General features: G+C 39.2%; 3 protein-coding genes across 11 annotated transcripts; 1 reads left to right on the forward strand and 2 right to left on the reverse strand.

Moving 5' to 3' along the window:
- Positions 1–6: 6 nt before the first annotated feature.
- On the reverse strand, positions 7–5,225 carry Egr (TNF superfamily member 12 eiger). 5 transcript variants are annotated; one of them, XM_070672104.1, is made up of 7 exons: positions 4,829–5,225; positions 3,084–3,695; positions 2,291–2,598; positions 1,838–2,152; positions 1,396–1,591; positions 934–1,221; positions 7–726 (listed from the first exon to the last, which is right to left on the reverse strand). In XM_070672104.1, the coding sequence occupies exons 2-7, from the start codon at positions 3,441–3,443 to the stop codon at positions 526–528; spliced, it is 1,668 nt and encodes a 555-aa protein (XP_070528205.1). In that variant the 5' UTR covers positions 3,444–3,695; positions 4,829–5,225; the 3' UTR covers positions 7–525. The 5 variants fall into 5 exon arrangements, with proteins under 5 accessions (XP_070528205.1, XP_070528204.1, XP_070528203.1 ...); XM_070672103.1 differs by having other exon boundaries at positions 8–726; positions 934–1,290; positions 3,084–3,675; positions 4,932–5,225; XM_070672102.1 differs by having other exon boundaries at positions 8–726; positions 934–1,290; positions 4,932–5,225.
- On the forward strand, positions 3,247–13,021 carry LOC139111659 (uncharacterized). 3 transcript variants are annotated; one of them, XM_070672110.1, is made up of 10 exons: positions 3,247–3,373; positions 3,987–4,175; positions 5,134–8,495; positions 9,639–9,801; positions 9,889–10,169; positions 10,588–11,131; positions 11,302–11,352; positions 11,477–11,607; positions 11,708–11,898; positions 12,016–13,021. In XM_070672110.1, exons 5-10 carry the CDS (start codon positions 9,969–9,971, stop codon positions 12,071–12,073), a joined length of 1,176 nt encoding a protein of 391 aa, XP_070528211.1. In that variant the 5' UTR covers positions 3,247–3,373; positions 3,987–4,175; positions 5,134–8,495; positions 9,639–9,801; positions 9,889–9,968; the 3' UTR covers positions 12,074–13,021. The 3 variants fall into 3 exon arrangements, with proteins under 3 accessions (XP_070528211.1, XP_070528212.1, XP_070528213.1); XM_070672111.1 differs by lacking the exon at positions 9,639–9,801; XM_070672112.1 differs by lacking the exons at positions 3,247–3,373; positions 3,987–4,175; positions 5,134–8,495 and having other exon boundaries at positions 8,519–9,801.
- A 331-nt stretch (positions 13,022–13,352) lies between these two features.
- On the reverse strand, positions 13,353–26,151 carry Gbb (glass bottom boat). Of its 3 annotated transcripts, none has more exons than XM_070672105.1 (7): positions 25,733–26,151; positions 24,160–25,652; positions 21,401–21,590; positions 18,830–18,984; positions 14,894–15,082; positions 14,694–14,770; positions 13,353–14,509 (listed from the first exon to the last, which is right to left on the reverse strand). In XM_070672105.1, exons 2-7 carry the CDS (start codon positions 24,557–24,559, stop codon positions 14,249–14,251), a joined length of 1,272 nt encoding a protein of 423 aa, XP_070528206.1. In that variant the 5' UTR covers positions 24,560–25,652; positions 25,733–26,151; the 3' UTR covers positions 13,353–14,248. The 3 variants fall into 3 exon arrangements, with proteins under 3 accessions (XP_070528206.1, XP_070528208.1, XP_070528209.1); XM_070672107.1 differs by having other exon boundaries at positions 24,160–25,664; XM_070672108.1 differs by lacking the exon at positions 25,733–26,151 and having other exon boundaries at positions 24,160–25,685.
- Between the last annotated feature and the right edge of the window lie 108 nt (positions 26,152–26,259).

A 26,259-nucleotide genomic window follows, 5' to 3' on the forward strand; every position in this document is an offset into this window, starting at 1 on the left:
TTTTTTACTTTATGATTGTGGCTAACTTGACGTTGTAGATGCTTCGAAACAAAAGCTCGTCGTTTTCCTTTGTAAGTATATGAGTTTCTGTAAGTAATAATTTAATTAAAAAATTATACATTGGATCTGGAGTTGGTTCTTGTAATTTATAAAATTTTTATTTTATATGTATAAAGTATAAAATAAAATAATTGTTTAATATTTTTAGTAAACATTTTATACATACAGTGCCTATCTACACGTATGTGTGTTCTATAGATGAAATAATAGCGAGTGTAAATACAAGTAACAGCGAACTAATTAACGTATGTAATACTAAAATATAAAAGAAGATCTTACTATGAAAATCACGCAGCCTGCGAAGCAGAATTATTAAAAAATAGCACGACTCGCGAATTAGAAGTATATTTATTTAACATTAAACACAAAATCGCGAATTTACAATTAATTTTTATTATGGGAAATCAATGACTACAATTTGCATATCACTTTTTTTCAGCGCTGATAATTCTACAGCGAATAAAATTACTGGTGCATCGGTGGTTGTCTTTGCTGCTGTCTGTGATCACCGACTTTTACTAAACCGAAGAAACTTTTATCATGCTGGAAAAGAGTGTATCTCGCTGATCCAATGTCTTTCAAGACCAAATGATCGCCCGCCTGAAGGAAGGTTACTTGAGCCGAGAAGCACGAGCGGCTTTTGTGTCCCATACCCGGGCTGTACACCTAAAAATTGTATTTGTTATTCCACTTTGCAGTAGATGCTGTTGCAAAAATCGTAAGAATAATTGATATATATATATAATATACGTATACTCTTAGCCTTGGCTGAGTTTAGAATCGCACACCAATCAACTTCACACATTTACAATTGCAAATGTAGTACTTCTGCTAAGTGCAGCCAATGTTTCATTTTTTATTTATTATTCTTACCATGCATTGCAATATAGGCTTGCCGTTCACCAGCATGTGGAAGCCGTTTTCATCGTGCTCATCTAAGTAGTGGATCTGTGCGTACACTAGATACAAGCCCGCTTCGTGCACGGTGAGCTTGCCATCGCCAGCAAGGGTGAAGTGCCTGCTCATGCCGAGATCGACGACCCACTCACTCGGCTGCCACGCCCTGAAGATGCCGTTGTGATGTCGTGCCCTGCCGTTTCCGGTATGCTCATCTTGCGTCGAGAAAAGAGTGCTATCCGCCCCATAATGGATTGCATAAACCTGCCGTGGTGCACGCAAATGTCTTCGAGTCAATCTCCGATGAAACTCCCTTGCGGCTGCCTCATGATTCTAATTCAATCACAACGCTCTGTGTCGTTTATTCGACCATCATCAAGAATTTGACGCGCGGGATTTTATCTATCGTAACTCCCTGGCAACTATTGTACTACCCACCTGAGCGAGCCGAGGGACCACCGTTTTGTTTCCCGAAACATTGCGACTTCGCGAGCTGAGCCTCCTGTCAGTTGCAACCTCCGTGGTTTCGCTCCCGTATCTCTCAGGTTGAAAGGTACCCGTCTCTTCGCTTAATCGGCGTGCCGGGAGATGCGTTGTCTCCAATGTATGACCGTGATATTTTTTGGGAGGGTGCCTGTTTTCAAAAAATAATCGATTAAACGCGAAACACTCTCGTGCAACTTTTCTCTTTGTTTCTTAATCATTTAATTGGTCCAATTTAATACAATTTTAACGCACGATCGTACATTTGTAAGAGTTTAACTTGTTAAAGTCAGACAGCTTGTTAAGGTCAGAAAAAGTTTGCTGCTGAATCTCTCCAATTCTATCTGTGCAATGTCCTTGTTAAAATTTTTTTTGTTCTAACGAGAAATTGACTTACGGCTGATCTGTTTCAGAATTGTCGTCCCCATCATCTTCTTCGCTTTCGTAAGAATGGGCTTTGGACATCGATGCGCTCACAACGATTTTTCCGGTGTTATACCGCTTGTCGTTCGTCGCGTCTCTCACATGATCGTCAGCCAGGCCATCGTTAACAGATCGCTTCGATTTGGCACTTTCTTTAACATATGCCAAACTGGCGGATCCTCTGACGATGTCTTCAGATCTGTACCTGGTGCTATTCGAGTTATTAATTTTTTCCTCGTGGCTCGAGTGTCCTTTGGATCTTCCCTTAAGATGTTCTCGCTCGATATTTCTGCGTTCAACAAACGAAATTTAAGGTAATATACTGATATCTATTTAGAGAAAGTTATTTTATTTAATCGTAATTTTAAGTTGAAAAACTACAAATTTTTTTTAATTGAAATTTTACTATATATTGTCGGTCTCTCACTTATGATTTTCTCGCACGTTTCTCTCAAAGTTTTGCCCGTGCTTCGCCTCGACCTTGCGCAAGGCTGCAAGCAGTTCAACCATGTCCTCATTAGCGCCAGGATCCGCGGATGTGGGTATCGGCATTGATGTAGACGTAATGTCGGGGAAATCTGACGACCTGGCGCCGTAAGTGAGAGGTGTATGATAGTCGCCAGAGTAATCGTGCGATGATGTGGAGCCGTCGTCGTCGTAATTGGAATCGTAATCGGCGTTATCGATGTCTGTCTCACCTGGATCGTTATCCTCGGTAGATTCTTCGGCGTATAGCTGCAACGCCGTTGAGCATATATGTAAAATTGCATCGGTATAACGAAAATCTTCCGTCGAGCGACGCAATTATGGTTATCGTAGTTAAATCAGTATTGTCCATTGATGACGAATGCTCGATACGAGGAAATGTACATCAGTAATAGGCAATTGTGGTATGATTTCCTTTTTCATAACTATTAAAATGATTACTGTCTAAAAGCAACACGAACCATATGCTTCGTGTAATAAAAAATTCCAGTAAAGATATAAATTCTACAATAAATTTTAATATGTTTTTAATATTTTTATTATGTTTTTGTATACAGTTAAAAAATGTAATGAATTAATTTTTATTATTAACGCGAAAAATAGAATCCAATATTGAATTATTGTTGATAATTTAGCTTCTCTTAATAATTTAATTTCTATTTTCTCAAATAATGAGAGAAGAGAGATTCGGCGGACAAACTCACTAATTTGTTTCATCTATTGTAGGAACCTACCTGTTCTTCGAAGGCCTTCAGCTCATCCATGAGATCCTGCTCCAGAAACCGATGCTTCAGGATATCGACGTCACGTCTCAGTTGCTCGATTTCGCGGGTGTTAGACAGCAGCTTCCAGCTTTGAAGGCCGAGGCAGAGAACGACAGCCATAAGAGCGGCCACACTCAAGATCGTGCTCTTGCTTGGTTTCATGAGCCGCGATCGGTTAAATCCTTGTTCGAGATCGGAGTGCGAGATGCTCAAGTTTTCTCGCGAGAAGTTCAGAAAAGACCTAATTTCCTCTTTCCCAGGTACGTCCCTCATTAGCTTTTGCTTCATCTTCACCGCGTTGCTCTCTTCACCGGTCAGCATGGACGTCATCACGAAAATCAGACAACTCTTGCGTGCAAATCAATGTGTCTTGTGTGTACGTTCGACGCGAATACAATTTATATGTTCACACGCATCTTCGTGATTTGGCCGAGCGATGTGCGGAGAGTGTAATTCATCCCGCGCCGATTTTACGACACATCAGGAAACCATTCTCCTCGTAAGAACCTAGCTGCTTGTGTCGCTGCGAATTCTTTCTCGCTCTCTAGTTCATCGATGTTTCCTTTTAACGAAGCCAACGCTCTAAAGATTATATCTTACGTACATGTCATAAGTTCTTGCATATAAATTCAAGAATATTTGCTTTTTATTTAAAGTTATGTTAAAGAAAAACTCGTCGGACAGCTTTAAAATTGTAACGCAATATTTTTCAGAACACATATATGCATTTATATATTTAATTTATATTATATTGTGCAAATTTGTACGTATATACGTTCTGAAAATGTTACGTCTGTAGTTCCACAGATAACAGTTTGATTTAATGAAACATTATTTTAATAATCGGAGTTTTATTGCGTCTACAATTTTCAGGTCAATTGGCAACACTTTTGCTCGCTATCGGTGTTACACTGCGCATTGTATGGATAAACACTTTAATCATCGCGGAGGATGCAAAATGTACTTTAGCCAATTGGACGCGGATAGAAGATAATAGACAGACGTGGCCTCTGCCTTCTGGCTTAAATAGCCACGTATGATGTAACAACGCGAAAAAAAAGGGTAAGATTCTGTTTGGATCAACCGGTACATTCGTGAGAAAAATATGGCACGCTAAATCCGTGAGAAGCTTTCCGCATTGGCGCAATAGACGGTTCACCTAATTGTACGTTTTTCGAAGATTTACGACGTAAGGAGACGTTAAATATCCCACACCGGTCCTGTCCCGCTTTAAAACCTGTCCGGTGAGTTTTTTTCCCCCCTAAAGGCAAAGAACTACAAGAGGACCTCCTCTATCCTCACTCTCTCTCTTTCACTCTTTTGTCTCCATGCCCCGTCATTTTTCCGCACTCTTGCCTCGTGATAAGAGCGGATACACAGAGCAGATTATGTTTTATTTCAAAATCAAAATAGAAGGGTCAAGAGGGAATCTTGAGTCCAGAAAACGACTTTCAATTTTTGTTAATCTCGATCAACAAAATGAATTGTATCATTAAAACATGTTAAAGATCTGAACATATGAATTTATACCCTTCTTGTTTAACTATTGTAATTTAAATAATATAATAAGGATCAAAGTAATTTTATATTTATTGCTAATTAATTAGATAGTTTTCTAAATCAGTTTTACGTAATTAGAAATGTTTAACGTTTATCAATGAAGATATAAAATATCACTTTTTGTTGTTTTAATGATATATTGAAAAAATTCATACTTTATTTTAATTTGGTTGATCCTTGTTTCACAATTTAATTTTTAAACGCAACCACCGGCATTTTTATGACACTTAAATTAACATATTATTTTATCAAATACACCTTGATTCACTATTTAGTACTTTTTACTTTACACACGCATTCTGTAGATCTCACTTTTCGTAAATCTTTATACTTTAGGTATATAAAACGCGTTAAAAATCACCCTCGTTGGGATTAGTAAAAAAATTAATTTATCTCGTTGAAAAAACAATTTTTTTATTTGTCCAACAGCACGTTTTGATCTCGCTTATTAATGTTTCAGGAGCACTCGCGGAGTTCAGAGGAACGCGACAATATACATCCGTCGCCCACGATCGACACAACCATACTGAAGAACAGAATGAAGCACGTAAGCGTTTATCACCGCGACTCTTTCATCTCTTGTCAGTCAGCATGGTGCTACGTTGTAGACTTACATTTTATCACGGTGTGATAAAAGCGAACTTATATAAACTTGTAGTATATATGTTGGCAGAATTTTAATATGTAAAAAATAATGTATTTTATCTTAACTTCAATTTTATCTGAGAATTGAAAAATAATTTATATTTTAAAGTATTAAATTACGATCGCAATAATAATAATAATAATTAAGTTTAAAAATTAATGTTATATAGAAGAGAATGCAAGTGAATTCGTAAGTCGAATTGAGTGACCGTAAGGTAAAACAACAAATACAATGGCAACTGTAATTAAGAACTACGCACTGGCTACGATTATCTGTAGGCTTCCAGTTACGCTTACTCCGCTCGAATTAATAATAATCGTGAAAAATAGACGGTGCAATGGTATTATGATACAGTAGATTCGCACCTGTAATAATATTTTAATATTAATTAGATGTATGAATTATCTGTTCATATATTAAGCGAAAATTATGCATCTGTTTGATTAACATCATAATTAGATTACTCTTACTTTTAATTATATCATTTTTTATTTTCTGGCTTATTAAAACAAGTGCTATAAAAGTTTAGTATAATTTGAACTACAGACACTCACGATTTCATTAAGCGATAGATTTATTAGGCGTGAAATCTTTTCTTTCTACTTTGGCATTTAGTGACCTCGTAATGGCCGATAAAACGCCACGATGAAAGAATCTTTCCTGGAACGTACACCGCTGCTTGTCTTGTGTGCATTGTACTGAGAAATTAAATAATTCAGGCATGACATCACACGCAGGCGTCTGCACTTAAAACTTAGCCGCAGCTTACCGCAGGATAAATTAAGATGATAAAATAAAAGCTTCCGAGAACTCTCTAATGCTACTCTCGTGAGCCAAACGTGACCATTGCGTTGTTATTATTGATCATTACAGTTATCAAACTGTCGCGTATACCTATGTACGTACCACGCGTTAATCAACATAGTGAATACTAATGATAACATTCGCGCGAATAAATCGACATTCGATTAAGTCAAATATTTGCGTAATTGAACATTTGGCCGAGCTGTCATTCTTTCCAGTAGATGAGTGATCAAAAAAATGATAATTTATTGTACCACAGACATCGTGACACGTTCAGATAATGTCAACTTGGAAATTCCATGACTAACCGGCAGTCATCTAATAAGCGTGTGGCAGTAACGAATGTAATTGCATCTAATCGTTATCATCTGTATCTTCTCCGTTATCATAATTATTTCTATAAAATTTATTAAGTGTACGGAATCTTTCTTGTAAAATATGATCTATTGCGTTTTAAGTTGAAGCTCCTTTTTAATAACGTAATTGTATTTTATTTTGAAAAAAGGTATAGATACGTATTTAAAATTGTTCTGGCTTTTATACGATAATTTTAAACTTCTTTTCTATTGGTATTGCCATCAAGAAGAAAATTATATACATTCTTTTACAAGTTAAAATACGACATGATATAATATAAATAAAATATTTTTTCTTCTTGGTAGTGAATCTCATCAGTAAACGAAGGATTACGTACATGATAAATTTACTTATTTGGACATACATTCTCAGAAAAGAATTCATGTCTTTGACGTCATGATCTGATATGGTAGATATGCTACTGTAAGGAAACAAGAGACTTGAAACGTGTTCGGAGCATCGCATGATGACTAATTAGTATTGTCATTATAGAATTTTTCCTAACACAGCATTAATAAATGGGACTTACGTGTGTGTTTGAGTCTTTAAGTATAAAAACGTGATAAAATGTCTCGTAGCAAAATCAATAAAAGAATTTGCTACACGTGAACGAAAGACAGGAATTACGCATTTATTTATTCACTTAATTTTATTTATTTGCAATTGCAATTATTTGAATTGTAAGAAATAAGCAAAAGGCTGTTGCCAATCGATGAAATAACTTCAGTGCTTGACATTACGAACTAAATATTTAATTATATATATATTTAATGTAGTTTATAATTAGTCATTAAAATAAAATGTAAGTTTAAAATGTATTTAAAAAATTGTAAGAAAAAGGGGAAACAAAGTTGTCCCGGTTTTCGCTTAATACGTGTTAGTTCATTGTTTCCGAAACGAGATACAATGATCTCATACTCTTTCGCTCAGACCTTTTAACTCTTTAAAATAGCCTCTTTATAAATCGGGATATATATGGAACGAGGGTCGCGGTCGAACCCGATACCTGCCGACTTTAAAATCGACTACATCCTTTTGAAACGAAATCGCGTATCATTCGTGCGTACGATTTCTATTTCTTATAATTTCAAAACCTTGTTTTGGGCCGGTATAATAATCTAATAAATTTTTTATAATGTTCAACTAATAAGATTAAATTATTCTTTTTATAGATTTATATATTTATCATGCAATATTTTATAAAATTGCAACCAGCATGTTACGCTGTTAAAAACAGGAGAGAAATATTTTGAAATTAAGCAATATTATTTTAAATTGTTGAAATCATTGTATAAATCGTTAGATAAATTTTTATGTACACAAAATTCTTATTAAATAATTCTGTAGCTCTATTATTTATAGAAGATAACTTAAAAGTTTGAAACTGTATATAGCGAGTATCAGTAAGCTAGGAGTGGTGTTATATTTTTAAGATAACAGATAACGGAAGATCGGAAGTTGTTCGGTGCCGAGAGACTAGAGATAAATAGAGATTGACGCGCACGCGCAAAAATATCAAGTGCAGACTCGTATGCTGATATGGTCCATCTTAAAATTGTATAATTACTAATCTAATTTTTCTGTCGTTTTTTTTTATACATTATATAAAATTATATTAATTAAACATATATATTTATCTAATGTTATATATTTATGTTGTACATTTTAGTATCACGTTCAACGAACTAACCAACTTAACAGTTATTATTTTGCCGATATTTTTAGATCAAAGAAATTATTTTTATCGTCTTGCGTCTCTTGTTCGAAAGTTTTACTTTTTAAGAAAATGCGTTATTTAAAAATAAAATATGTACATACATGACTGACTTCATAGCGTCTGCTGGCGCTTAATCTATTGCGCATGCTCAAGCGTCACTACGAGGGACACAAGTAAACAAAAGATGCAAAGATCTGACCGGTCTCATTCGGGCGCGTCAGCTCCAAGGGTGACTATTGACCGATGATCCACTACGAGTCATTTGTTCAGCCACGCTAGTAGTACGGGAATGTTTCAGGTAAGTGACACGCTTCGATTCTTAAGCTTTTTCAAGTCCTCACGTTGAACTGCACGTTAAACTCGCACGTTATAATTGCACGTAACACGTTTATATATTTTCTGCGTTCTAACCTGTAATCGAATCCTTTACGAAATCAGTGGATCGATTTGCAATATTTATACAAGCGCAGTCGTGCTATCACTAGTTGCTATTTAAAAATCTCATTCAAGAGTAAATGCAACATCGTGATGAACAACTCCGTTTTCAACATTCGTTTAATTAAAACCAGAATTAACTTGCGTGCGGTTTTAATTAAATATTAATTGTTAACGACTCGGAAGTTTTTTTAAAGACAAATACTTAATGCTTGGACAATTTTTTTTTTTTAATAAAACTAGTGTATGATTTAATTTAAAATCTGTTGTTCTTATTTTGTACAGTCATAAAGTATTCATTTATATTAATTAATAATCATAAAAAAAAGTAAGGTTGTTTGGCACGTGGTCCAAAAATATTTTATGCAAAGCGTCTCAATGGACAAGTTCATCAAAATACCCGGTTGTCTCGACCAATTGTGCCCAGTTTAAATAACGCATGTTAAGAGCTCTGTAAATTATTCTTAATTATACACGACTTTCACACACGAGGGGCGTAGTAAAATCGCGCGGGAAACTGGTTGCAGTATCGCGAACAACGCGTTCCGCTGCCTGTGCCAAGTTAGCGTCCCAAGCGAGTCTTGTAAATGAGCCCGTGACAATCCTAAGCTACCTGTCGGTATCCTGGTTACATCCATGTTTCCGAGTAGCACAATCACGTCCATTCGTCGCTTATCAGTGCGCATCGTAAACTCAGCCGGTTTCGTAGAGTAAAATCTACACACGGTAGTGAAACGAAGAGAGATTATCTGCGATCTTACATCGCATTGAAAAATACAGGCACATCTCTATACCTTTCATTGAATGAAACATATCTTGTACAGATTTTTGAATAAGAGAATTTTTTTTTTTTTCTTTTTTTAATAAACTAATGGTACAAAAACAACACGACACGAAGACAAATCTACCTGCTTTTGGTAAACCTGAAAGCGAAAAATAGTTTCATAGTAGACCTTAACTGTTTGTGGACCTTGTAAATGAAAATTGTTTTTCTTTATTCTCACAGAAGGAAATCTCTACTTTTCTTTTTGGTCAAATGTGATTCTTGTAAATGCTTTTCCTTGGATTTGATGTACCTAGCACCGTTCTTCCCGCATAAAAATATTTGCAATTTTCCATTGATGATATGATTGCGTACAAACGTACGAGAAAATATTAATTATTAAAGTGTAAGTGCAATGCTACTAAGAAATTTAATTAATTATAGTTGGGCAATTTTTAACATGTAACATAGTTTATATTTGAATACATTTCAGGTACATCTGATGTAATCCTTGAATAATCGAAAATAGGATTTATTTCCAATTAAAAGGAATTTGGTGATTGAGAGAAAAAAATGACAAAAATAAACCTGTATCCACTAATGAAACATAAAATGAAAAATGATGCCAAACTTGACAATTTGTTCCTGGACGTCAACGTAAAGTTTCCCTCAAAACTTTACCGCAATCTCTTTATCATATTATTTATTATAGTCGTTGTACTATCTGGCACGTTGGCGGTAACGTTTAAAAGCGTGCGAGAGTTAAAAGTTGAGGTAAGATACAATGATTTAAGTCACAAAATATTAAACTTCCTTAAATCTTTCTTACGTCGAAAATTGTCGGCCTTCCATCTCTTTGTTTCTGTGTCACTTACATGTTAGCTACGTGAATGGAACACCTCTGTAACCTAACGATTCTGAATAAGCACGACAACGTGATACGTAACATACTTTGACGATTAATCATCCGCTCCTTTATCGTACGAAATTATGCATAAGCACGGTGAATGAATAGTGATACGTAAATATTTCGCCGCTTGGCCCAATTAATAATCACGTTGACGTAATCGTATATCAAATAACAAATCGTGAACGTAAAAAAGTATTCAATGTCGTCTTTGTGATTTCTAACTTTTTTTTTCTGAAAAGCGTATAACTGCCAGAACGAATTTGTATCTCTTTTTCATTTCAGATGCATTTTCTTAAACTGATGTATCAAAATAATACTCAAAGCAGTCTCCGAGTCGAATCATTCGATCCTTCTAATCAGATGGAAATTGGAGATGATAGACGTGTCGGCAACGTTACATTAATAATGCCTAATGATCGGATAATTTCCAATCAATCGACATATACGAATAATAAAATTAAAGGAAGGGTTAATAATTTTTTAGATGTTACGAAATCGCGTAAATTAAAGGCTTTGTTGTTCAGCGTCAGTAAAAAGCAAAGTATTCGACGTTTTAGTCGCTTAACGCAAAAGAAAGCGACGGCGGATGGAGATAGCAGCGACGATGTGTTGAGCACATGGAACGATTCGCATGCAACAAGATTGGAAAGAGCGACGAGAGATATTAAAGAATTATCAAAAACGGAAGAAACCAAAGAAGAACAAGACGAGAAAGATGAAAAAGAACAAACCGAGGGAAAAGTTTCACAATTCCGAAAAAACGAGAGAAGATACAAAAAATCGCGAAAAAGTAGAAGAGGACACAAACGTAATCACAATCAAGCGAGTATGTTTTCTTTACCGTTATTACTTTTAATATTTTCCATGTTTCGCGATTAAATAAACAGAATTATAGATGAACGGACGTTGTACCGTTTCGTTGGTCAACGCTCAGTTAATTTATTTGAACGGAGTGAACTAAGTAAGGCCAAGAAATAATTTTAATCTCGTTTATAGGGCCGTTGGTAGCCACGTTTGTCGGTGCGAAACCTGATCTTCTAAATGCAGGTACTTGTCTACTAAATATAATGTTAACATTACGATAACACATATAAAAATACTTACAATAATATATATAAGTACGAAAAATGATATTACATTACATTTCAAGATGAAGAAAAATTTTTTTCAGCATTTATTGGACCTTGGGTTAAGATGGAAAATAAAAAGTATAAACTATATGATTTTAAAAAGTTTCACTTGGTGGAAAATAATATGGCAATTGAAGTTGGCACGAGTGGTTTATATATGATTTCTGTTCAGGTAAGAACTCATAAAAGAACTCGTTATGTACTAAATCTGGAAAGAGTATTGGTCGTATACATCTCGATATATCAAAGTTTTTTATCGTATTTATTTGCAGATTTATTATAGTGGAGATATGAATCATTACTCTTTTCTGTTGGTGCTAAACTCTGAGGGTTCACCGAGAAATCAAACACTCGTTTCTTGTGCCACCGTTTCTCTTAAGAAGGAAGTGTCGTGTTATACGAATATAATTACACATTTACAGAAATACGATAGGTTATCTGTACAACAACAGGAGACGGAAAGGTAAATATAAAAATGTTTATTTTTTTCTTTAAAAAAAACCAGAAATATGGCAAATCTGCTTGGAAAATGTTTAGACTTGTATGAAATAAATTTAAAAATAATGTTTTAAACTTTTAGATTCATTAATCTACGAGATAGTAAAGTACAAATTATGCTGCTCTCCAGTGATAGATAGAGTTCAAAATACAGTTTGTAGAATCTTTTAAAATATATATATATATATATATACATATATATACATATATATATTAAATCAACCGTACATAAATGACAAATGTAATGATTAATGATTTTCAGATAGACAAATTTCGACATATTTACAATTTCCTAGAATTTACATATTATAAAGTATATATATTACGTTTAACTTGTTTGTCTATCTAAGATCATAAGTTAACGGTTGTGATTAGCAAGATTAAGATAAAAATATTAAACTTAGAAGCTAGTAAGAAATGATCGATTTAATATACGCGTAATTGACGTCGTTTTGACGAATTTTTAATCTCATTTTTCATTGGAAAAAAAGCTCAAAGTATGTAGTAGGACATGTACATGTATGTGATATTATATTGCATTCAATGAATTGTATTTTATTGACAAAAGGGTTACATGTCAACGTAAAATTATCATTGTAATTATAATCACCATGTAACAAGACTTAGAGCCATAGTTATAAGAATGCAATAACATGGTAAGCATTTATTCATTTATTCATTTAAAAAAATATGAAGTATAAATTTTTAGTCAAAGACAAAGAATAAGAAAGAGTAGTCAATCAAGTTTATAATGTATTATTCTAATTGATTTCTACGTAGGTTTCATTCTGCAAATATTGTATTATTTATTTTTTAATATTTAGTACCGATTTATATGAAGATATTGCCACTTTTTTTTTAATGTACAAAATATCAGTTTTTTTATTATTATTTATGAAAATTATATTATACGTTATATATTTCTTCTCAAGGAAATATTTTTTAAACTGCACATTTTCTTTAGAAACAAAATCTATTAAAAATGTGATGTTAGTGTTATCAATAATTAGTAAAATTTTCAAATTTTGATTACTACTATTATTTTAAGGTTACATCTTAAAGATTTTACAACTTTTTATATTTTTATATTTAAGGGTCTTAAACTTTTTATATTTTTATATTTAAATAATACGACAAAGAAAAAAAAAAATTGTTTTTTTTTTTTGTCGTATATTGTAGTTAATTAGTCAAATATTAAATTTTACTTTGTGCCAATGAGCAAATATGTAAAAAACTTAAGAATTTTAATAAATTGTCAACAAAATTTGTATAATTATTTATAATCGACGCACGTGGATGATCTCACTTAACAGATTATGCTATAACTTTAAACTTTTAAACAACGTATTATGAGTTGTTAAATTTTATTCTAATGTCATTAAAGGATGACATTAAAAAGATTATGTATTTTACTTCTGATTGTCCCCGCACTAAAAAAATTTATTTACGTTTATACGTACAAACACGACACACAGAAATATAAGAAGTATATACAAGAGTGTATTTACAATGACGATATACAAAACTTACGAATTATCATGAGTATATGGTAATTGCATTTTATACATGCTTATGTGACTAATACGCGCTAACGAGCTCCGTCATTAATAACTTACGCCACTTGAATTCATCTACGCGCTCACAGTTTACACTATAAATACAAAATCTATTTGGTAAACGTTGGCACCACCACAAAAAAACTGATTCTATATCAAGGATTAAGTCGGTTTACTCATAAAATTATTTTATGATATATCTTTGTGACGTGACAACGTCAAAGAAAATGAGCGAAAGAAGAAGCATGCTACGGAATTTTTATTGAAATTAAAATAACATTGGTGCAGAAGGGTTCGATAAGGATACTAGTTCAAACGTTACTTTTCTAACAAGTTCGCAACGAAAAAACAACTAGAGTGGCGCGTATCATCGATACGTAACTGCGTTTAAACGTGTCTTAAAAAAATCGAGAATGCGAAAGATTTTATTATCTGAATCATTATCTTAAGAATCCTATACGCTAATTAAAGAAAAATCTACTCAGGCACATTAATTTATACAAAAAAATGATAAAATGATGTCATCAATATACAAAAATGATAATTTTTCCGCAACAGTTTGTTAATTCTTTTATTGCAGGAAATCACTTGTTTTCTTTAACGTGACTTTCATACTTCTAGTATTTTTTAGGAATTGTGATTTTAAACTTCGAAAGTTTCAAAGATCAAACCTGAATATCTGGTTCAGCTGGCCTTTGCATCAAAGAATGATGTTATCTTTTTAAATTCCCGTCATAAGCAAGAGGTACAACGAGAAGTTTAATGGCAGCCGCAACTCTTAACGACCATATTCTTGTATTTCTTCAAGATGACATTGCTCTCATCAAGGAAATATAAAACTGAAATAGCTGAGAGCTTGGTGGGCGCGCAACACGGCTTAGGCACCTTGCCTGGGCTCACCAAGTGCACTAGAGTCTGGACTATCGCGTGATTCGTTGCGTTCATATGTGCGTTTAACGGAAAGTTGCACTCCCCGCTGCAGTAATACGCATCGTACCCGTCCGGTGCAATAATCCAATCCTGCGTAACGAAACAAAATGGTGAGAAACAACGAACGTATCTATATGATCTAAGGAGCTCCGGTCCCTCACCGCGCCTTCGTCGGATTTGCAGAAAACACGCGATTCCTCGCCAGTGACACTGTAATCCGACACGATCGTCGCGAGGGAAACAGAGGCTCCGGGCATGCAGATTAATAACTCACCTGCCACTGCAAATCCCGGAAACTGACATACAACGTTTGGATCTTGCAGGTTCGCGAGTCGCGCTGCGCTCCAGGATCTGCATAAAATATATCCTTCGTTCACGACACATAATCTCTTAATTTTATAAACCGTGCTGATTGATATGCAGAAAAGAAAAGGTGGAGGAAATAATTATTTTCACACACAAGTGCATATTTACCGGTGTAAGGATTACTTCGATAATCCCACCCAACGGCTTCGCTCTTCTTCTTTCTTTTAGCGTCACGCTTCCGTCGAATCTTTGACTCTCTTACGCCTGAGCTCTTGAAATAGCCCGTGATGAAGGGTTGCTTGTCCGGTTCACCGCGGAATAACGCCAACCCAATGTCCTCTGGTCTCACTTCGTGCGCTACAATATACAAATTAAAGAAATGAACGAACGAAGGTATTAAACTGGCTCTCATGGTAGCAACGGTGGCAGTTTATTTTTCTTTAAGAACACGCTCTTGAAATACAAGGATGAGATAGAGATGCGATTGAATAAAGCGAAGAAGAAAAGAAAACTAATATGTGAAAAAGAGAGAGAGAGAGAGAGAGAGAGGTTCTGAAATAGAGGAAGAAACCGGAGAATACATAAGGAGAAGAAAAATATGTGCAGAGCCGCCAGAAATATCGATGCATCGTTATTCTTGACGCGCTCAAGACGTTCCGCGAAAATCGCGCTGCGACAAACAGGAGGCTGTCGCTCGCATATTTCGATTCGAATCTTCGTTCCGTAAGTGGAATGTATCGAGTATACGTGTTTATTAGAATGGCTCGCGTCTCGGGATTATTAATAGTCAGCCTTCATGAATATTGAACGCTCAGGAATCCCGGCGCAAAGTCAAGCCCGGCTTATCTCAGACGTTCACTTCCAACGCGCCTCGTTTTAATTACTCTGGAAAATTCCAGAACTGGCGCGACAGCGGGCGAATCATTTTCAATTTGACGATCGTCTCGATCGATCTATCGATACTCTTTCTTAAACTTTTAATTTTCTTCTTTTTACAAGCTCGTTACGTCAGTCTTACGTCTTGCGATCTTACGTCTGCCTGGACGGTCTCGAGAGAGGGAGAAAACGAGAGAGTTCGCCGATAAATCTCACCGCGATTGGGAATGCGAGTCGGCGATCTCGACGCCTAGAAGAGGCCCCGGCATGCGATGGAGCCGGCCGTATGCAAACGATCCGGGTACTCGCGCGGAGTGCCGTCCCCGTGTACGCGAGTCCGAGAAAGCTAGTAAATTGACCAGCAGGAATGCGCATTCGCCGTGATTGCGGCGGACACCTGCCGCCGCAGTTGTTGCACTTTGCGCTGCTCCCGAGGAATGCGCCGACTCCGGCGCGGTGCCGTGCCTCTCCGGCAGCGACGTATTCAAGTTCTGTGTCAAGTAATTTTGTCATCCTCCCCGTTTGGTTTCCAGCAAACGGCTGGCGACGCCTGTTCCGATACCAAAGGCGGCTCCCTCCCCCCTCCCCCCCTTCGGGTCCGGCAACGCGACGATAAACGATCATTAAATCTACGCTTTTACCTTGTATATGTACGTGTAACCGCACGAGGGAATGTAATTACGGTTTTCGAAAGCGGGCACGCGATACCGTTCACAGCCGCAAATTAAAAAGTTGTACCTCGGTCGTTCGCGAAAGATCTCGTTACTTCTTTCTTTATTATCACTTCGAGAGTCGAAGAAAACGACGATTCCGTGCGTGGCATTATGGTGGAGAATAATACGGAAGATAAGACGAATTGATTAACGGTGCAATTTCGCCGAATAGTCAGCGTTATCGCCGGTGTCTTGGATTTTTCCTGTACTCTTGCTTTCACGTGTAACATATAGACCGGCATACATAGTCAGTGTCCTATACTTAAGATTGCCTCAAAGTGCAGTCGCTTGTCATCTTAAGACGCCAATACGGTTCCGTAATTGGTTGAAAATCAAATAAGACTGCACTTAAGACAATTTTAAGTATAAGAACTGGCTATAAATACCAGCTTTAATATCGCTCGAGATGTAGTAAGGACTACCCGATGCCTTCATTTTTCTATGTCCGCGCGCTCGAAGAAGCGACCGAAGGATGCTTAATTATTATCGGTTTATATTTAAGATTAGCTTATATTTAGACATAGGTGGGGTATCCTTGGAGTTTCTCACGCGATGAAAGAAAAGGAGAAAGAGAAAGGAGTAAAAAGAGAGAGAGAAAGAGAAAGAGAGAGAGAGAGAGAGAGGTAGGAATCAGGCGTAAAGATTCGTGAGAGGCATGTGACTCTCCGATCTTGCGTTTTATATTGAACGATCAAAGGTAAACCGGTTGCGCGTTCTGAAGAACGAGACACGAGAAACGAGGAGAGAAGCCAGATGAGAGAGAAAGAGAGCAAGTAATGAAATAATCTAGGCGCGGCGAACAACAAACCACACATGCACACGTACGCATATGTGCACGTACACAGTTGAATGCGCACGCGTTATTTGCGGTAACATTTAATTTGATATCTATGTCTGCATTAATATCCGACGTTAATACCATCTTATTATAATTTTTGTTGAATATAGTCAATTTAATGAGAACGTCGTTAATGCCTCAACCGATGGTATACCTATTGCAGAGACGAAGGCGTCTCGATATTCGAATGACGATTTAAAGAAGAGTTATCTGCTATTAATTTTAATATTAATATCAGGCCTGAATAAACGTGAAAAATAATCTTTTAATTTGCGCTTGAATTCTCACGTTTTGACAATCTAAGGAAATAAATTTTACTTATCTATAAGACTTTTTAGCAATAATTATTTTTTTAAGAAATTTAGTGACAAAACTGAGCCCAATCGTTTTCTTCCTATTTTTCTTTCTTATTTTATTTTTTCTTTTTTTCTGTTTTTTTTTTTTTTTTCCTACTCTTGTCTTATTCAAGACTGCTGTCCTCTTGAATATAACGTGAATACTTCTAGTATTTGTGAGTCTATCTCATCAGCGTAGGAAGACAAGGCGACGCCATCGCAGATGATGTATCCCGATGGTAATAAAGTGTGTGAGTCAATCGTAAGTAAGATCAAGAGAACAAGGAACACGTTCAGCTTCGTCAAATTTCTCAATGATAACTTGAGATTCTCATATTTTTCTTTTTTTTTTTAATTTTATTCTTTTTACGTTATATCTTTAACGCAGCGAAATCCGATTTTTCGTCAATTCAAATCGCGATAAGACGCAACGCGATGGAGGGTCGTGCCTCTTCTCGTGAATTAACAAACGCAGAATAACTAGGAAGAGATTCGATATTCAAGAGCTGTCAACTCGCTACTAATCTTTCGTGTCACGCACACGCGCTTTAGCACAAAGGTATGGCGGTGAGAGCGCTGAACAGGTAATAGTACACGAAAGAAACACGAATACACATGGTCAGGTGTATGAGAACTAGGGACACGATCGTTCAATTCAAATAAAACATAGAAAGACTACCTGCATTTTTTTTAATGTCACGAGGCTCTCAGAAATCAAATTAATCGATTCAAATAACAGACTAAGAAAACCAACGATATGAACTAATTATGTGAATTAAAACTAACAAAAAAAAGAGGAGCTGATAAGATCTACCTTCCTAGAGATTCGTATACAGACACCCAATCGATTGTTTTAATTATTAATTATCGCTTTTGCTCCGAGAATAGATATGTAAGACTATTTTTTTCTTTCTTTCTTTTTCTTTTTTTTTTTTTTTTTAAGGATAATTAAGTATTAAAGTTTGAGTTCTCTCGAGCGTGCATTTTACTCAAGCCAATTCGATTTCGATAAACATCAGAGGCGTTTATTATCAAACCGGAAGGCCATTCTATATTTAGCATGCTATTCCTAAGAAGTCAGACTAAGAAATTCGGACGGTAACACGTTTTAATAAGAAAAATTTGTTATTTGATTCTAATTTATTTTAGAATTCTTGCTCTTTCATATATATATATATATTTTTTTTTTAATAATAGCTAAATCGTCAATTACGACACTTGATCTCTACGAAGATAAGTGGTTGAAAATAAATCCATGACTTTTAATATCGAATTAATGTCTCGCGACATTTTCTCAAAAATAAATGAGACAAAAGGCAATTAAAAAAACTAAAGTACTCACCTAAACGATCAGCCGGATGCACAGAGAGGTACAATCCTCGATTCCCGTCCGGGTTGTTTACCCAGTGCTCGAAGGCCTCGCTGATATTGAATGTCAGCCACCCTCTTTTATAATCCGTAACATTTGTAGCATCGATGTACTGTAATTCCCGTGTCCTGAAATTCAAACAAAATAGTTTAGAGCATATCTTCGTGCTTAAATTTCAATTCGTTTAACTTTTGCTTTATCTTCTTCTTTATTCTAATTCTTAGAACTGAAAGAAAGAGATAAGAAAAAAGCAAATAAGTCGAGAATGAAGTTAATCTACGCCGATAGAAATGTACGTGAGAAATGCAGAGAATTTCAATCTCGACTGCATTACATAAAATCGCCGTAGATACACGATTACCGATTACGGTGCAACGACAGGTATTCTCGTTCAGTATTAATCGACGGACGTATACTTTGTATGCGTAAATGCGATGTAAAATCAATGCTGCACGCACAACGCCGATCGTCACGCGCGGACGTGTCGCTCGCATGCCTCGTCGCGATTCCGCGTATTGTAATTTCTAATTAATCGCGAAGCCGCGCGTGCCGCGCATCAATAAGATCCTCAACCAGAGAAAACACGCCGATCATTGTTCATTAAGCAAATGATCTTCGCAGCATCTCCCAGCGTTTTTCCGCAAATCGATTATCGTAATTCAACGTAGCTGTGAGCGCCCTGTGTTCTTCGAGTCCCGATGGCTCTTCGCTATCCGACCGGGCCGGAAGATCAAACGAAATCAGCTCGCGAATTTTGGTTCTTGCTGAAAGCTTTTGAGACTCTTGAAAATTTAAATTTTATTTAGAAATTATCGAACGTAACGCTTGGGGAACATTTATCGGCGTTCAACGTTGGAATTCCGCATACGTGTTCGTAACGATGTACCAAGAGAAGGTTTCATTACGAAAGCAACGAGTCGCCAGCTTGTCTCGCGACGAAGAAGAGGCAGGGGGCAGAAAAAGGAGGAGATGGAGGATGCGTCACGCATAGTTTGACTTTGATGGAAAGAGCCGAAAGATCCGGCGGGGTGGGTGAGAAAAAGATAGACGCAGACCGAGCGCAACTGCGTAGGCAGAAGAGACGAAGAAACACGCGAGGAGAGCCTGTTAGGCCGTCTCCACGGCTAATTTACCTCAATTTACGGAATAGCGTTTCCTGTCGGAGCCGGTATATCGGTCAGGCTCAGGTCGCCGGTGCCAAAAGTCTTCAGGAAAAGAAAAGAGGAGAGAGAAAAAAAAAAAAGTAGAAAAGAAAGGAAAATGCGGGGACGCGACGCGAGACGCCGCAGCTCGGCCTGTCACTCCTCCACCCCTCGGGCAGTAAATCAAACGGCTGAAGAGCCGTGCTAGATGGCTAAGGATTGCGAAACGAAAAATTCAATCTTTGGATAACTGGACCTTCGTATCTGATGTGTTAGTGCGGGTCTAATATCTCGACGAGGCCGATTACGTTAAGCTACTTCAGAAGCGGGCGTATCCGTAGATCTTCGATGCGACTCGGGGGATCGGTTTGCCGTAACAAATTTGTCGCGGGACCATTTTCGTCCAATTAGTCCTCGTGGAAAAGCTGCCGATTGGAATCTGAGAAATTCTCGGGCACGAGCTTATTCACCGGCGTGTTGAACGTGAAACGATTAGAGAGACCCGGGTGATTCGAGTATCGTGGAATGTCGGGCGCGGCGACGTAAAAAGGACAATTCTTTCCGAATTAGCAGGAGGGAAGAAGGCGCCGAAAAGTGTACTTAAAAGCACGGTTACGATGGCCATTAGCGGCGACGGAATGTCTCGTGACTCACGGGTTTGTAGGACGGAGCGGGCACGTTCATTAGATAGAGCGTCTCTAGACAGACCGTCGCCATTTACCGCCGACGTAGAGGAGGTTTGCCCTCTCGGATTAACTCACCACGCTTTCCTTTTTACGATTCGGTTCCCACCCGAGACGGGATGGCCCCCGCTGGTGGCCCTTGCGGCTAACGGCTACATCTGTATCGCCGATGTATTTCCGATTATCTGCTCATCCGCTTCGCGTGTTATCCACGCCCGATTGTTCTCCAGATCGCCACGGACCGTAAGATAAATACATCTCGCGGTAATACAGAAAGGTCTATATGCGCCTTTTATCTGTTTTTAACAAGGAAGGTATACGATACGAGTGAGAAAAAAGTCGGGGACGTACGAGAGAGAACGTTCGGCGGAATACTTGGAGTTTTTCCCCCTACGTTCCAGGTAGAACAAATGCCTGGGACTCTTTCGGCGAAGGATTAAGGACCTCCTAATTAGGGGTACGATGACGATGTCAAAAACCGCGAAGGATGCCCGGAGGAACATAAAATTGGTCTAACCTTAGGCGTCCTTGGCACAAAAGCGGACGAGCAGCGAGTACGGCCTTTCATTTCGATCTCATTATCGCAAAAGCGTTCTCCAATAAGCGTTTTACAAATTTTTTTATTTAATATTCCGATTTTTCGATATTTTTAAAATTGCTTTTTTTTAAACGCACGTTGCTCTGAAAAATAAAAAAAAAAGATAATTAATTTTTCTTACCCATCCTCAGTCTTCAACACTCGATACACGGTGATCGTGTGGGAGCCGTGGTTTTTCCGATTCCTCGGCGTGTATCCGTTGTGATACAGTCTGAGTTCAGCGCCGATCAAATATTCTTCAGGTGGTACCTCGGACACGTCGAACCAGAGCCTTTTCCCACGTTCGTGTCTCACCCCGGGGACGTGATGATCTATTTTAAATTACAAGTCTGCGATCAGCACAAGCACCACTCGGAGTGGCCGTTTACAATAATAATCACGCAACAAAAATTACGTATCTCCGCGTTCGAGTCTAGGATTTTAAATTCTATTTTTCTACAATCAATTTGACTTCCATGTATCGCACTAAAATTAATACTATATGTGTTTACGGAAAATAATTGGAAAAATAATTACTAGACAATGATTTAGTTGCCAGGCAAAGTTTTCAGAAGAGCCATAGAGAGAGAAAAGCGCATTTTACACGCTTAACATTTTCTCGGTATACATATCTCTTGAAAAATTGTTTGTCTATCTTTGCCGGAGGCCCTACCTAATGCAGTCCACTTTAAAAACGATCGTGTAAACGGTCAGTCTAGATAATCGGCGCAAGCTTTGAAACTTACGACTCAGAGCTCGGTCGGGCCGTTCTACGACGGACAGTCCTTTTCAACGTGAAGATAACGTTCCGTTATCGCGAAACAAAATTTCTACGAGAGAGACCGGGACCGATAATGGGGACCCTTGGTGAGCCCGCTTGCATTCTCCGAGGAGGGCTTTAGAAATGAACCGTGGACAATTCGCAGCGTGAAATCGAGCTCTTTTCTTACCGTCAAAGTAGTCGCCGCCCTGCGAGCAAAGGAGGGCGGTAGGGGAGACGTACCCTTCCTTCGCGGTGGACCCAGGGGGGGTTCTAAGTAATGCCTAATGCCTCCGCTGAAGTGGGCGGCTTGGATCTGAACGGGGACGCGAGGCGAGGTAGAACGGTGGCGGGGCAGAGGGGGGACATAAAAATTTGTTTTGTTTTTTCGTTCCGACGGTCGCATTCCAACGGTACCAGATTGCCGGGCCTCCTCAGCTCTCGGGGTGGTCTCAAATAGCTTTTGGGACCGTCCGTGAAGCGTTCTGTGGCGAGCCGCGTTTTTGTTTTTTACGCCGCCGCCGCCGCCGCCGCGCTGTACCTTCCCATCGCCTCCCCCTCTGCCGTATCTTCCCTACGTGAATGTATGCGTGCATCGGTACACGATACGTCGAAAGAAGGGTAGAATAAGTCTTACTTTCTTAATTCCTCAAGTACAGCGGGCAAAATTACGGTCGCAGTACGACCAAAAAAAAAAGAAAGAGAAAAAAAATATGCATGCAACGTCTAAAATCTTCTTTAAGAGCCTAGGTCTTTGCTGTCATTGATATTTTATGCCTAGACAAGAACTGAGATAAGAGGGTAGGATTAAGGGGAAACGCACGACCGTATATTACGAATGAATGGAAAGATCGGACGGCCATCGACATCACGCCGAAGAAATCCCCCCGGTCCCACGGATCCGTTACATTCAGTTCCGCCGCGGATCCATCCATCTCCAGGATCCAGCATCCTAATCTTCATAATTCGTAGCCGCGCGTCTCCCTCCGGGCAACCGGCCGGCCCGCTGTCCACGTGAAGAAGAAACGGAGGAGGGAAAAAAGGAGCAAAAGGACGAACGGGGGACGAGCCCGGGCCCCCAAGTTGAGACATTTTAACCTGCCTGTGGCTTCGCGCGCGAGGAAAGAGAGATGCTTATTGACTCGTCTTTCCCAGGGGGGTATCCCATGGAACACGGCGGTGAGAAGGGCACGGAAAGGGGGAGAGGAAGAGACTTTGTATATAAGACGTATGGCCCTAAGGGTCCGCGCTCGCGCGTGTGCAACCGTGGCGATTGATGCACCCCGAAGTCCGACCCTTTCCGTCTTTGTTTTTCTAGTCCCCAATTCCGTCGTTTCCGTTCTTCGATCTCTGCGTTTCCTCCTTCCCTTCTGCCGTCATCTTCGTCTCGCATTCTCATTATCTCGCGTCCGCGACGTAACATTTGCAGGTGCCAACCGGGATTAATTTATATGCATGCCGCATTTCGCGTCGCGCAGCTTAAAACATTCCTCATCGTACCGCGGCGACGAGGACGGCAACAAAATAGAAAACCGGACGTACGAACGAACGCACCGAGAGAACGAGAGGGCAGGGAGGGTAGGAGGCGGTAACGGGTTTCCGGGGAATCTGACGAGCAAGGAAGAACGGAGGGAAGAGTGGAGGATCCTCAGATTCCTCATCGAGTTGATAAACTTTTTTTTTTTACTTGAATTACAGAGTCACGAAACGGTGCTGAGGTTCCTTCGATTTTCGAGAATTGGTTACGTGCACCCTGCATTTCTCCTTGTGATTTCACACTTAAAGAACGCGCCCGAGAAGGAAGCCATGCCTGCGCTTTAATTTTTCTCGTTAAAGGACTGCCGCTGGAAAGTTTCTCGGGACTGTTTGACACGAGGAATTCGGAGATCGCAAAAAGATTCACCGCGTTTGAAAAGCCACGGGAGCGTTTAGAAGGCTCTTTTGCGCAACTAAATCAACCTAACGTTCTTTTGTCGACATTTTTTTACGAATTAATCATATTTTTATATAAAAAAAAAAAAGAAGAGAAAAATATAATATACACAAAGAAATTGGTTTTAAATTGATTGACAACTAAATTTATCCTAAGTCACTTTTAAACGGATTTTCTTTTTAATCGATAGATTTATTTTCAAACTTACTGCGTGCTGCAAAAGTCATGATGACATCGCTCTGATCGATCGCCTTTAGATCCTGACCGCTGAGGTCGAACTCCCCGGCCTTGTGACGATGCGCCATGGGCTTCTCCTCCTCGTCCTCGCCAAGGGCGTTCTTATAGATGTCCAGCAGAAACTTGGGCGCCGACCTCTTGACTTGCGGCGGCCTGCCGATGACGTTTCGCGGACGATCCGGAAGTCCCAGCAGATTCAAAATCTCGTGCTCCACCTCGCGCTTTTCACGTTGATTCATCACGCGGTGAATTATCGTCTGATCGAAGCCGTTGTCCACGTACAATCCGCTCGTTCTGTCGGCGCTAATAATGGTCAGGTCACCGAGAATAGCTGCGAGGATCAGCAGGACCGAGAGAGATCGGGCCGACATGATGACGTCGAGGAGAGGCTGATATCTTTTAATCGCAACGTCCTTTCTGCCTCCCTTTCCGAAGCCCCTGGTCTCCTTCCCGTTGACTTCTCTTCTCCTTTCTTCTCTCGTACTGCGCGAGATACTCTCTGGCTCGTGCCGTAATCACTGAACAGAGTTCTTCGGCTCTTTCCTCCCCCTTTGCCGCCCCGTAAATTCTTTCTTCTTTTCTTCTCCTCACTTGCCTCCGCTCATTTATCTGCGAAAAGAAGAGAAGGCTCTTCACCTTTCTCCTCCCGCGATTTCTTCAACGCCGCAGCGATACGCGTCGTATCCTCGCAACTTCAACGACGGCGCGAAATTGTTCTCGCACTATTCGAACGTCGAGCACTTCGATCCAACGATTCCAGCGTCACCGAGACGAAAGTGATCGTGCTCGGGCGAACTTGACGGATGAACGTTAAGTCTTACGGTCTAAGCGGCTGAAAATTTAGGGATTCGGTGATCCCATCGCGAGCCAACTGTCGAGATTCTTGAGTAACGGTGATCTTGATGGATGCGGATCCTGGTGAACGGTGATCTGGATCAACAACGCTCCCCGGCACGGCGATTGCGCGCGTTGCGGTTTCGTTGTCAGGAACGAACATCGCGTGCGCGCGCGCGCGCACACATATATACGCACACGTACACCACTTACGGACGACGCTCTTCGTCCTCGAGTGTCCTTAGCGGCTTGGTGACCTCGTGCTGCGACTCGTTCCGTCGTTTCGTCCACTGGTACCACGAAACTCACGAAGGCGATGGCCGTTCCGATCGCCACTCTTATCAGCACGTGCCAGAAATTCTATATTGCTGTGACTGCGCCAGGATTCGAAGACGTGGGAAATGATAAATTTCCCGTGCATCGCGCTCTCCCTGATAATGCGCTGCGCGTTTCCGGTATCGTCACCTTTTTCTTCCCCAAAAATCACTTGAATTATACGCCGCGAAACGCTTTTCGCCGAGTTCAGCTTTCAGATCTAGATTCACTTTTCTCGTCCTCGAAGATTTCCTCTTCTCACTCGCGAAAAGCACAATACCAGCGGTATAAGCTCCGCGACAATTATCCAAAGATCTAAAAATTAAACTGTTAATTCGAATCTTTAATAAAATATTTAAAAAAAAAAGAAAAAAAAAGGAAAAAATATTCCTTACTTCTGCCGGACGCTTGTCTTCGGAACTTCGCTAACACTATTCGACACTTCGTGGCACTCTGTCAGGATGGAATATCTCGCGCAAAGCTGACAAATGCCAGGGTTGAACAGCGATTGTAACGATCGCCACTCTTCAAGATCGACGGTAATGGGATCGAGATCCGAATTGATTTCGCCAAGCACAATCGGGCAACTTGTCAACAACTGTCGGGGAAGCAGCGCGCACACCCGTCGCCGATGGACCGTGAGTAACCGTAGGTCACCGCGGGTGACTCCTGGCGACTCTCGCGATGCCAGTGCCAGTCTGTTTGTCTGACCCATGCCAGTCGTCGTCCCGAGTCGTCTCTCTAGCGAGCTCACCGCCTCCCAGGCCGGTACCAACCTCCAGTCGAGCCCACTCCATGAAGCTCGGCCGCCAACACGTCGTCGACCCTTTCTCTTTTCTCCCTTAACTCATCGGGCAAGGCTTTTTCCTCCGTACTTATGGTGTGTAGATGCGTAACCTTATTATCGTTTCATTGACGTGAC

Source organism: Cardiocondyla obscurior, linkage group LG24 (genome assembly GCF_019399895.1).
Source record: "Cardiocondyla obscurior isolate alpha-2009 linkage group LG24, Cobs3.1, whole genome shotgun sequence".
Classification (NCBI taxonomy): Eukaryota; Metazoa; Arthropoda; class Insecta; order Hymenoptera; family Formicidae; genus Cardiocondyla; species Cardiocondyla obscurior.

What these genes read in the sequence shown, in the direction of transcription:
- Gbb (XM_070672105.1), bottom strand. Translation starts at nt 24,559, where the DNA reads ATGTCGGCCCGATCTCTCTCGGTCCTGCTGATCCTCGCAGCTATTCTC. An exon ending in GTGTTGAAGACTGAGGATGG is followed by an intron (nt 18,985 to 21,400) that starts GTAAGAAAAATT and finishes TTTGAATTTCAG; the next exon opens with GACACGGGAATTACAGTACA. An exon ending in TCCGGGATTTGCAGTGGCAG is followed by an intron (nt 14,510 to 14,693) that starts GTGAGTTATTAA and finishes TTCGTTACGCAG; the next exon opens with GATTGGATTATTGCACCGGA.
- LOC139111659 (XM_070672110.1), top strand. Translation starts at nt 9,969, where the DNA reads ATGACAAAAATAAACCTGTATCCACTAATGAAACATAAAATGAAAAAT. An exon ending in ACCTGATCTTCTAAATGCAG is followed by an intron (nt 11,353 to 11,476) that starts GTACTTGTCTAC and finishes AATTTTTTTCAG; the next exon opens with CATTTATTGGACCTTGGGTT. An exon ending in TATATATGATTTCTGTTCAG is followed by an intron (nt 11,608 to 11,707) that starts GTAAGAACTCAT and finishes ATTTATTTGCAG; the next exon opens with ATTTATTATAGTGGAGATAT.
- Egr (XM_070672103.1), bottom strand. Translation starts at nt 3,443, where the DNA reads ATGACGTCCATGCTGACCGGTGAAGAGAGCAACGCGGTGAAGATGAAG. An exon ending in TGAAGGCCTTCGAAGAACAG is followed by an intron (nt 2,599 to 3,083) that starts GTAGGTTCCTAC and finishes ACGGCGTTGCAG; the next exon opens with CTATACGCCGAAGAATCTAC. An exon ending in AATTCTGAAACAGATCAGCC is followed by an intron (nt 1,592 to 1,837) that starts GTAAGTCAATTT and finishes TTTTGAAAACAG; the next exon opens with GCACCCTCCCAAAAAATATC.